The sequence below is a fragment of the Pseudochaenichthys georgianus genome, chromosome 10, assembly GCF_902827115.2.
Source record: "Pseudochaenichthys georgianus chromosome 10, fPseGeo1.2, whole genome shotgun sequence".
Lineage (NCBI taxonomy): Eukaryota > Metazoa > Chordata > Actinopteri > Perciformes > Channichthyidae > Pseudochaenichthys > Pseudochaenichthys georgianus.
In genome coordinates this window covers 19601228-19613350 of record NC_047512.1, presented here as the reverse complement: position 1 = coordinate 19613350, position 12123 = coordinate 19601228, and the positions used below count along the sequence as shown (strand labels likewise).

The 12123-nt window shown below is 38.3% G+C and overlaps 1 protein-coding gene across 1 annotated transcript; it reads left to right on the top strand.

The window, feature by feature from the left end:
• The first annotated feature begins 3194 nt into the window (after positions 1-3194).
• Positions 3195-11529, top strand: slc43a3b (solute carrier family 43 member 3b). The gene is made up of 13 exons (XM_034093476.2): positions 3195-3297; positions 3695-3996; positions 4105-4234; positions 6254-6300; positions 6396-6472; positions 7125-7217; positions 7303-7442; positions 8021-8133; positions 8257-8400; positions 8565-8672; positions 8915-9101; positions 9957-10080; positions 10202-11529. Exons 2-13 carry the CDS (start codon positions 3810-3812, stop codon positions 10310-10312), a joined length of 1461 nt encoding a protein of 486 aa, XP_033949367.1. The 5' UTR covers positions 3195-3297; positions 3695-3809; the 3' UTR covers positions 10313-11529.
• The last annotated feature ends 594 nt before the right edge of the window (positions 11530-12123 follow it).

Below are 12123 nucleotides of genomic sequence, written 5' to 3'. Positions count from 1 at the left end.
GTAATAGTAGTAGGAGTATTAGGAGTAGTAAGAGCAGATTACAATTGCTCGCCAAATCAAACTAAATATTGCCATTTGAATTGCATGGAAAATAAATTCAATCCACCTTCCACATACTGTTCAGAAAAGGTGGAGAAAAACATTGGGAATAGATGACATGTATTGTGAGTTGATCTGACTGTTCCACTCGGTAAAGAGGTCGGGAGCCACAGCCTGTGAGTCTGCATTGTGATGAGATATAAGTCATGTGGCTCAAGACCTTTGCTGATCTACTATAGAGTAAGATTATTCAGGCTCTATCTACACAATAGCACACATATAAATATGTAGGGGGGGGTGATGTTTGTTAACACTGTGCCAGTGGTTTTAAGGAAGTGCCTACAAGCGTGTATGCGTGCCACACTCTTTGCAAATATCCGTGTCTTGTGATCAGGATACTGGTAAAAGAGGATACAGTGGTCTCATGAATGGTGTTATACATAGTTTAAGACTTCCAGCTGTGTTTTACATCTCTGCCCTTAGCTATCAGCAACCACTGCCTCAACCTAATATAACATTTTACACATTTACACACGGCATCGATTGCACGTCTGTCCGTCCTGGGAGAGGGATCCCTCCTCTGTTGCTCTCCCTGAGGTTTCTCCCATTTTCCCTTTAAACTGTGGGTTTTCTCCGGAAGTTTTTCCTTGTACGATGTGAGGGTCAAAGGACAGAGGGTGTCGTATTGTCATACTGATATTTTGTACAAACTGTGAAGTCCACTGAGACAAATGTAACATTTGTGATATTGGGCTATATAAATAAACATTGATTGATTGATAAGAACAGCATCATCAAAGGGAATTTGCCTTAAACATTGTGCAAAGTATCGGGCCATAATGATGATCATGTAACAGTATGTGCTCTGGTTGCTCATGTGTCTCAGCAACAGTGACATTGTATAATCCCACTAAATGCAAAATATCTCTCAATGTATTAATGACCCATTTCTGTAGTATCGTCACTTTGCGTAAATGATATCAAAGGAGAGAAAATCAAGGCAATCATAAAATTCCCCTGACAGAATAATTATCAATAACAGTCTTAGTGGAGGTGACCTTGGTGGTTGTTCATGATGTCTCAGGTACTGAGTGACAGACCTGAGTTACTCATTAGATCGCACTGTAGCTGATAACATAGTTGAAATGCTAATGCTGATTGATATTGTGTCTATAATGAAGTGCTCTGTTGATGCTGGTACTCTGAAATCACTGCCATGTTGTTTATCTGAAACAAAAGTGTAACATTTGACTAAAGACACTTAAAGATCCCCTTTAAAAACTGGGTGGGACTTTCGGAAACAGTTCTAAATTGGTTTGAATCCTACTTATAGGTAAATACACATCTGAGTTGACAAATATGACATGTGGGGTTCCTCAAGGCTCCATCGTGGGGCCTCTTCTCTTCAACATCTACATGCTACCACTGGCTCAGATAATGAAGAACAACAAAATAAGTTACCATAGCTATGCAGATGACACACACATTTACGTAACAATTTCACCAGGAGACTATGCTCCGATTCAAACACTGAGTAAGTGCATTGCACAAATCAATGACTGGATGTGTCAGAACTTTCTCCAATTAAACAAAGATAAAACTGAGGTAATGGCTTTTGGAGCCAAGGCAGAACGTTTAAAAGTTAGCGCTGAGCTTCAGTGTGCAATGTTCAAAACAACAGAAAGCCAGTAATCTAGGTGTAGTCATGGACTCTGACCTGAGTTTCAACAGTCACATTAAAACGGTTACTAAATCAGCCTACTATCACCTAAAGAATATATCTAGGATTAGAAGACTAATGTCACAGCAGGATTTGGAAAAACTTGTCCATGCCTTTATCTTTAGTAGACTCGACTACTGCAATGTTGTCTTCACAGGTCTCACTAAAAAATCTATTAGAAAGCTGCAGCTGATTCAGAACGCCGCTGCTCGAGTCCTCACTAACACTAAGAAAGTGGATCACATCACTCCAGTTCTGAAGTCTTTACACTGTCTTCCTGTGTGTCAAAGAATATTTCTGCTGGTTTATAAAGCACTGAATGGTTTAGGCCCAAAATACATTACTGACCTCCTGCTAAATTATGAACCATCCAGATCTCTCAGGTCTTCAGGGACTGGTCAGCTTTCTGTCCCCAGTGTCAGAACTAAACATGGTAAAGCAGCGTTCAGTTATTATGTTCCAAATATCTGGAACAAACTCCCAAAAACCTGCAGGTCCGCTGCAACTCTTACTACTTTTAAATCCAGGCTGAAGACTTTTCTTTTTGTCGCTGCTTTTAATTGAACTATTCATATCTTAAACTGCACTGTAACTTTTATCCATGTATTTTTCCTTTTAATGTTTATTTTATTAAATTTTATTTTTTAATGCTTAATGTCTTTCAGTTTTTGTAAAGCACTTTGAATTGCCTTGTGTTGAAAAGTGCTATATAAATAAATATTTCCTGGCTTCATACAATGATTCAGTTTGTCCTTCATTTATTTACATAAATTTAAAAATATTGCAGTATTTCAGAATAGTTGTGCTCTGTCTTAAAAGATAATTGGAAACTGTAATATCTTACCAAATTGTAACCTTTTAACACTCCAAATTATATTAAAATGGTAATAACATAACTTAGTTCTCAATTGATCCAAAGTAGATTGGGTTGCTGAAAGTGACGGATTTAAAAAATGATCGTTGAAACTCAGCAACCCCGTTTTAGACCCCATCATTAGTACTACATTTCTCATACTGCGATTTGTCTTTTGTGACTGCCAATAACAATATATTTTAAACTCAATGTGTCAATGTTCTTATCTGGAATTTTCAACATAATGGTTAACTACTAGTGTGGGACTGCAGCACCCTTCCTCACATCCTGTTAAGCAGTGATCAGGCCAAGGATGCTTTGCACATATTTACCCAGTAATGACACAGAGAGCAAGTTTCCACACGGCACTCCCAACATTTTTCCTGTGTAGCCAGCGTTAATAGCATCCACATCTGGAGTGTATCTCACAGCATCAGCGGCTGCTTCATCACTGTTTTCCTTTGCAGGGAATGTTTCTTTTCTGCAGCTACTAGCACTGCAACAAGAGGGAAAATCCCTCTTGTTGCAGCAGAGAGATTGATTGAGAAAGATACAAATATGGGGGAGGGAGGGAACTGGAATGAAAGAGGAAGGAAGAGCTGGCCAATATAAAGAAAGAGAGTGTAGCAAGAGCAGAGAGGTGTGGTTTGTAGGACCATTTGGGGAGCGCTACAGAGACTGAACTGTGAGTACTACAGACTGTTAGACTGGATAATAATGCAGCCTTACAACTGCACATGTGTTGTGTTTACTTTGATAAAAGTCCACTGTTGCACATTCTAATTTCATCTTTTTGTTTTTGAAATAGGAGTTTATGACCTACCATTATCTCAACAACAGTAATTTGCTCCTGTTATCCAAAGACACATTTAATGCAGAAGTCCATCTGACCTAACTGCCTGGACCAATCAGCACATTCTGTGCCCAGATGTTTCAAGCTCATGTCTTCCTTGTACAACCTTAAAATACTTTAGTCATGCATGTCTGGTTCTTTTGATATACAATTCAAAGGCTTGTGTCGACACATAGTCATCTCTAAATTAATCAGAATAACATTTCTTTGTATTCCCTTTGTTTGGCAGGTGCAGTAACAGAAACCACTTGTGTGTTTGTGCGTGTGTGTCCATGTGGCTGAAAGTATAGTATTTGAGAAGTGTCTGCCTGTGTGTGTGTGTGGGTGTGTGTGTTTGAGGAACCATGTCAGGTCTCGGGAAAGGTTTGACAGTGAAGCGCTGCCTCACCTTTGCTACGGGTCTGGTGGAGTGTCTGTGTTTTGCTGGAGCTGTGTTTGGATGGGCTTCTCTTGTCTTTGTCTTGAAGACGGAGGGCTACTTCAGCTCTCTGTGCGTCAACACCACAGGAGTCAATGCAACGCAGGTCTTAGGTCAGTTCCTCACCTTCACTAATTTGAATTCACCTGGAACCATTTACATCTCTCTTCTTAATAACCACCTGTTAACCGTATATTGTATGTTGTATGTTTTGTGTACAGATTGCAGCGGGCAGGATGAACAGTTCTCTCTTGTTTTCACCATCGCCTCCTTTATGAACAATTTCCTGACGCTGCCTAATGGTTTCCTCTTTGACCGGTTTGGTACTACAGTGGCTCGACTCCTTGGAACGTGAGTTGAACAATATATTATTATCTTGAGAGTATAAAAGACAGAAATAATACAAATTGATCAGTAATCAACAAACAGAGCTGTTCATTAGTCTGATTATTGAGGAACAAGTGCAAGTTTCAGTAATGAGTCTTTCCTAGTTGGTTGTAGGTGTATTGATTGTAGGTGTGATGGTTTCATCTAACAACAGTTTTTTTAGATTTCCTTTTGGAAAATATTCAATATATTATATTTAAAAAATAACTAGCTCATAGATAGTGTGTGTTTTAAAGCCGTGCAGGCGGAAGCAAGACATGTATGTTCCAATCAAAAACATCACTTAAAGAGGCCCTCATATGCTTTTTTGGGGTTTTCTCTCTCTTGTAGTGTGAAATTAGATCACTACGTAACAAGGGCTTTTATTGGCTAACGCTCCAACACATTGTACTTGATAGGCTTAGTAGTGGGACATCTCTAAACAGTTGATCACAACAAAGCCGGCCAGCTAACCAATCAGAGCAGACTGGGCTCTGGTTTCAGACAGAGGGAGAAAAGAGATGCTGCAGTGTGAGAAAAATAAAGAGCTTTTCGAACATTAAAGCATATAAATATGCAACAGGTTGCCACAAAGCTAAACATTAAAAGCAATAAAGTGTGTAGGCTATTGCAATGAAAGTTTTCATTCCAAAAACAATAAAAACATGAAATTATTTTTCTTGTTTTCAAACAAGTCGTTTTGCCCTTTGTTGGTGCAACAATAAATGAAAACAAAACACATTTTCATTAAAGCCAGATGGGACCCTCTCCTCTGATCTCTCCCGCCTTTGCCTGTAGTGGCTAATACTGCAATGCAATGGTGGCGATCTGCTGTAAAGTCTGCCTCTGGTATTTTGACCTCTGATGGATTCTCAGATGTATTTGCTGCTAAATTAAGTCTATGCTCATGTAAGGTAAAACCCGTACACGTAGAAAAGCAAGAAGAGCAAAAAGAGCAGGAAAGCAAGCATATATGTTAAACTATCTCCGTCAAGGTATGTTATGTAAATTAGCTGCAGTCTCCAGGCAGCAACAGACACAAGAATGAAGATGCAGTCTACATACCAGAGCCGGATACTTGGCAATGAAGTATATAATGAAAACGTTTTAAGAGAAAAGGGAGGAGTTAAGCAGCAAAGGGCAACAGAACTGGAATAAGTTTAGAGAATAATAACAATAAAGGAAAAGGTCAAGACCATTAATGACAAGAGGTTAGTGGAATTTCAGAAAGAAAGATTTCTTTTGGAGCAGATATTTAAATCTTGTGACATGAAGTTCTCCTTACTGCCGCTGAGTTCATACACATCCTATATCATAACACCACACACACACACACACACACACACACACACACACATTCCTGCCCAGTTTGTTGCCTCAGATATATCTAAATCCACTATAACAAACGAGCACTAAGGACATCCATATGTTTCCACTAAAAGAGGGTGGAAGGAAAATGAAAAGCCAAGGAATGCAAATAGTTGGACAAGATGTGTCATGTTGAGAGTAGGGAAGATCTTCGTTTAGGATGTACCTATTACATTTATTCAAACAGTAGCAGAAAAAGAACCTGCGTTTGAAAGCTTGTTTAATGTTGTTGACTGAAAGTGTGTTGATTTCTATTCCAGAACAATTTCCTATCTCAAATATTTATTTTTAATTTTGTTGACACAGAGGCCCTATTATGTTTTTTTGTGTCTACAAATTCCTGTAGTGTGTTATATAGGTTTTGGTATGGTTTGCATAGACTAAAAACACACAGTTCTCTTTAGAGGGAAAATGAACTGCCTGAAACAACTCCATTGGACTCCTTTGTTAACTTCAGTGCATCACTATGTAACACTTGTGCTTCTATTGGCTGGCGCTCCAACACAAATATGAACCTGAAAATGAGTATAACAGGGCTTGAAAACATTTACATGACCATTATATCTAGCCATGTTTCTGTTAAGACCACATTAAACCAACATGACTCAATAACACTGACATTTCTTCTCCCTCCAGCTGTCTTTATACCCTGGGTTCCTTGATGTTGGCTTTCTCCACTGCAGGTATAAACATTCCTGTGTGTCACCGTATTATTCTAATAGTTAGGTGTTACATCTGTGGACACTTATATTTATTAATCTTTTTTTTTTCCCATCAGCTTTTTCCAACCTCCTCTTTCCAGCTATTTCACTCCTGGCAGTAGGAGGCATCTTGTTGTTAATGACCAACATGCAGGTACTGAAGCACTCACGCAGAATATAAGCATTAACAAGATAACTGTTGTTTTAATTCTTTTTTATGTTCTTCATTTAATGTCGGAAAATTTTAAAAACTGCCCTTTACAATTCCTCAGGGCGAGTTGACGTATTAAAATAGCTTTTTTATTCAGCAAAGAGTCTGAAACCCTCTTCAATTATTATGTATTTTACAATTATATATATATATATATATATATATATATAACAAAGAACAGCAGCAACTCCTTAAGTTTGCCCTGAGAATCAATCCATATGATCAGCGAAAACAGCAGCTCTTAATTGAACTAGGACTATGTTTTTGAGTAAAGCTGAGACTGACAAAACTGGTTGTGAGAGCTTTTTTAGGAAGCACAAAAGTTTGTTTTTCAAGATCCAAGTGTTTCCCACATCTAAAAAACAAGGCTCTACCTTCAATGCACTTATGTTGACTGCAAGGTGGTTCTCAGACTAAGCTCATGATCTTGTGGGGATATAAATAGCAAGCTCTTCCAGGGAAACAGTGATAAAACCACATCCTCATGATCACACAGGCAATAACTAATTAACATTGAATGAAAGAAAAGGAAAAAAAGCAGAGACTTAAACACGACACACCTCTGTTTTAATTAATTCAAACTTCTCTCTTAAAGGTTGCAAACCTGTTTGGCGCCCGTCGCTCGACCATCATTACTCTCTATAACGGGGCGTTCGACTCTTCAGCAGCACTTTTCCTTCTCATCAAGGTGAGAAAAGGAACACTATAGTCTCATTAATGAAAATGTTTTATACCATCTCATATTGTGTCAAGGATCTTGTTGTCTCTTTCAGCTGTTGTACGAGGCGGGCGTCTCTCTGCTAGCCTCCTTCCTCTTCCTGTGCGCCTGCAGCGTCCTTCACCTGCTCAGGACTTTCTTCCTGCTGCCCAGAAAACACATTCCCTACCCACTGCCGGATGAATACACATACGGGTACAGATACCAATACAAACATCGCATGTGTTCTTCATAAGTGCATCAAGTGAAACCAAGAATATAAATCCATGAATGTATCTTTTTGTTTCAAATATGTAAAAAAAAGTTTTAATATTGACTTGCTTTGGCTCTTTGCTATAACTCTATTATACAGTTAAGCAAGAAAAAGCTGTATTGGGTGTGACAGGAAATTAGGTCTGAGTACAAAACAATTCAAACTATTTTACAGATATGTGCATATTTTTCAGAAAATCTATAAAAAACATTACAACATTTAACTTTCCTTTTCCAAAGAAAATGGTTAATGATGAATAAACCCAGTTTATATTTCAAGTCAAACAATACATTGAGGTAATCACATTTCTTTCAGTAACAACATATGCTTTGAATCTTACTGGCACAGTTCATTTTCACATCATTATCCAACATTCCTAAGTAATATCCTTCATATCCTGTTTTGTGATTATTGCGGGTTATAACTTAATATTGTCATTTGCAAAGTAAATATTTATCATAAAACCTTCAAAATGGCCACAGTCTGTGTCTGACTCAATGTGACCTTTGACCTTTCTCAGGATAACCTGTGGAAAATCAAAGACTCTGAGCTTAGAGCAAACAAAAGATAATGGTAATGCTCAGAAGACGAGAGAGCAAATGCTCAAGAACACAGACGACCCGGTGAAACAAGGTTTGTTCCTTTTAATGTAGCCCTAATTCATATATTGTCAAAGACACCAGAAAAACACATTCAAATATCCTATTTCACTTTGTCTTTTTTCTTTACTCTCCACTCTCTTGTGGTCTCCCTCAGAGAAGAGTTTCCGGGAGTGTTTGATGTCCAGGCTCTTTGTCCTCCACCTGCTGTGGCTGTCAGTGATGCAGCTCAGACATTACCTCTTCATCGGCACCCTCAACCCCATGCTGCAGAGACTGACAGAGGGAGAGCCTTCATTGGGTAAACACACAACATGTCTGACTGTCCTAGCAAAGATCCATTTGTACAAACTTTCTCTATTAGGTCCATTTAGTTAAATGAGCACTAACTGTTATCGCAGATTTGTTGAACTGTATGTTAAAGTATTTAGTCTCTAACCATCTTGTCTGGCGTGTATCTCGCAGTGAGCCGGTACATCAATGCCTTTGCTATAACACAGCTGTGTGGCGTGCTGTGTGCTCCATGGAACGGCCTCATCTTTGACAGACACAAGGGCAAACCTCGTGCTGCAGGTAACACACTAATGCTTTTACCAACTATTAATGAACCAAACAGTCCTCAGTCATTGCAGACATAATCAGAGTGTCCCAAGTGTGCTCTCAGGGCGATCATTACTAGTCTCATTATTAACCGTAGTGGATAAACAGCAGTTAAAATGCACTAATCCCAACCTCATGTTCCTTCTTTGTTAGCTATTCAAATGACTGTGCAAGCAAATACAACTGTTTTCTTTTGGGCGTGTGTCTGTTTGTAGGAGAAAGTGAACAGGAAGCGGACCTGCATGCCTCCATACTTTCTCTCTTCCTTACGGCGCTGCAGTGTGTGTTATTCTCGGTTTGTGCCGCCACCCCATACCTGCCGCTTCAGTACCTCACCTTCATCCTTCAGGTGCTCAACCGCTCCTTCCTCTATGGCGGCAACGCAGCTTTCCTCAGTGTGGCGTGAGTATCAAACATACACAAATATACAAAGGTGCTCATACCTCTTTGTGGACTACATTACACTAAAGCAGTGGTTCCCAACCTGGGTCGCAGGGGGGGCGCCAGGCCTCAGATGATTTGAGGTCAAATATCATATTTAGACTTATTTTTTTATATATTTTTTTTTTTTTTACTTCAAGTTAGTAGCTATTAAAGGCATAACAAGACAGAAATGTATAATTCTTTTTTTAATAGAAATGTTTCTTCTGCGCGTAAAGTGTAAAAACCGGGCTTTTCTGGATAAGCGCATTTTTCAAACATAGTCATTGTCCATGCCGGTTTCAGTTGGATTATTTGTCACAGTTGCTCCGATCAGATCGGTCTCCTCCATTTTGTAGATTACTTTTTAATCCACATAAACACATCGGCAAAATCCGGCTTACTTTGAGCATGTGTTTTAAACAGTTTAATCCCTTTGCGAATTGTTTCCACTTGCGCCGTCCTTTAATTGCTTCATACAGCGGGAATCCAAATGAATTAATCCTGAGTCCAATAACCATCAAAGTCACTCCAATAGTGCTCCTTAATTACGCTTTCATCCTCCTTTAACAAAATACTCCACATTCATCCAGTTTGTGATAGTAGTTGTAGCTTTTTGAGACTTTTAAACTTTAATTACTGCTGTACTTCCAACAGGAGTCATTTGGGGGGACTCTTGGGAAAAAAGGTTGGGAACCACTGCACTAAAGCATTCTTATTTATTCTTATGATAACATTATAATCTGTTACTTACTGTATGTTTATACTTAGTTGGTGAACATAAAGTGGTTGTTTTTCCTTTTTTTCCCCATGGCATTACGATGTGTGTGTGTGTAGTTTCCCGTCCTGCCACTTTGGGAAACTGTATGGTCTGGTCATGGCTCTGTCTGCAGCGTGTTCTGTGCTGCAATATCCATTATTTGCCTTGGTGAATGGACCTCTGGGTGGAGATCCTTTATATGTGAGTAAACAATAAATAACTGATACCGTAAACTTTTCTCTGATCCTTCTCGCTTTATAACCATCTTAATCTATGATTGTTTCTCTCGCTCCACCTCCTCTCTCCCCCCATGTGTCTGCAGGTGAACGTCGGTCTGGTGCTGCTCAGCCTGCTGGCCTTCATCCATCCTCTCTCTGTGCTCCTGCACTGTAGAAGTCTCGCCTCCCAGCGAGCCATCAGTGCCTCCTCTTAAAGTCTGTAAAATGAGACTCTAAAATGCAATTATAACCATTCAGTTTGTTTAATGGTTAATACCGGTAATATTTGTATCTTTAAATGCTTGTAAATGCATTTAAAATTGCAGCAATATGCATTCAAAGCCATTCACCACATTCTCCTGGATACATGTGTATTATTTTTCCTGTTGCATAATGAGTTTTACTTGAGTGTCAGCTGATGGTGCATGTAAGAGCCATGTAGGCACATTGTTTTATGGTAATGAATTATGGTTTTGTGAGCCAATTGAATATTCTTTAATTTAACTTAAATGAGCTGAATAACTATGAATTATTATTATACTGTTTTTGTAATGTGTCATCTTGCTTATGGACAGCTCTAGTTTATGTTTTGTTATTATTTATACAAAGCAATAGTAGGGGCGTGCTCAGGTATAAATGACGCTGCCAGCATGACACAGCAGGAAGTCTAGAGAGGCAGTTGGAAAAAGTGTTTGACCGCACACATCCGTGCCATGACCAATGGATCTTGTTTGTTTATTTGTTTAAATACCGTGCAAATGTTGCACGTCGGCAGTGGGCCGCTAGCTGATCTATTGAACCTCTCAATAAAGCACCTGAATGGAACGAGCAAGGTATCTGATTTTTTTAATATACGCGAGTCAATACTCGAGCTCGCCTCCTAGACTAAGTGGCCTTTGAACATGGATTTTCTTTGGACAATTGGCCACGACAGTGCAGATGTGCTCTCAGGTAACTAAGCTTAAGCATCTGTTAGCACTGTCTCTTATGGTTAAATGTCCATTTGCTCTCTGCTTACCATGATCTTGATATGTTTTATGATTGATACTTGATACTATGACATTTTGTGAATTTCAATGTAAACCGATCAAAAACCAGCAAAGCTGTGCCTCTCAGTTTTATTAACCTACTGATATCAATATTGTGCCAAGTAAATATCTCCTTTATTTGTTGGTTGTATCAAAGATATGATGTCTAATGTTTCCAGTGTTTTTTTATATTTCAATAGAAGAATTGAGAGTAATGAAGGATTCCGTCTTTTTATGAAAAAAGGGAAATGTGTATCTTTTTTTGTATCAGTAAGTTTATGTTTTAGGTTGACTGTGTATTTTGAGGGTCAAGACTAAATAGGTAGTAATGTTGTTGAAATGTCACTTTAAATATGTATATTATTCATTGTGATGCACCAAATTAAATGAATCTTTGTAAATAAGTATAGCAAACAAAATGATTATTTTTGTATCCTTACTCTTCCTCATATAAAACTATTATGACAAACAATATGCACGTACGAACAACTACCTTTTTTTAAAAACAGAGGGTACGGAAAATGCAATTTAATAAGAGGTCGTTTGTTTTTTTAGACCAGAACTACATCCTTCTAGTATTGTAATACAATGCTGCATTGATTTGGAGTCACATGACAAAAGCTATACAAAAAAAATCAAGACTTTTAAATAAAAAGCAGCTGAATATTCATTAAAATATTAAAATAAAATAGAAGAACAACAATCACATAAAAAGAGGTGTGTTTTATTTTTTAAGTCAATAATATCTGTTATGAACTGGGAGTAAATTAGTCACATGACATGGAAGAAACTGAAATGATCTTCAATTGAATATTTGTGTCAAATCAATTCATGACACATTAGTAAAAGTAATAAGGTCACATGACATCGAAGCTGTTGAAAAGCAATGACACTTTTCAACAAAGAGTGCTATATTTTCATTAAATTATTCCTAAAAAATAGAACCTGGACTTAAATACGACCAGTGGCGGTTCTAGAACATTTTACATGGGGGGCAA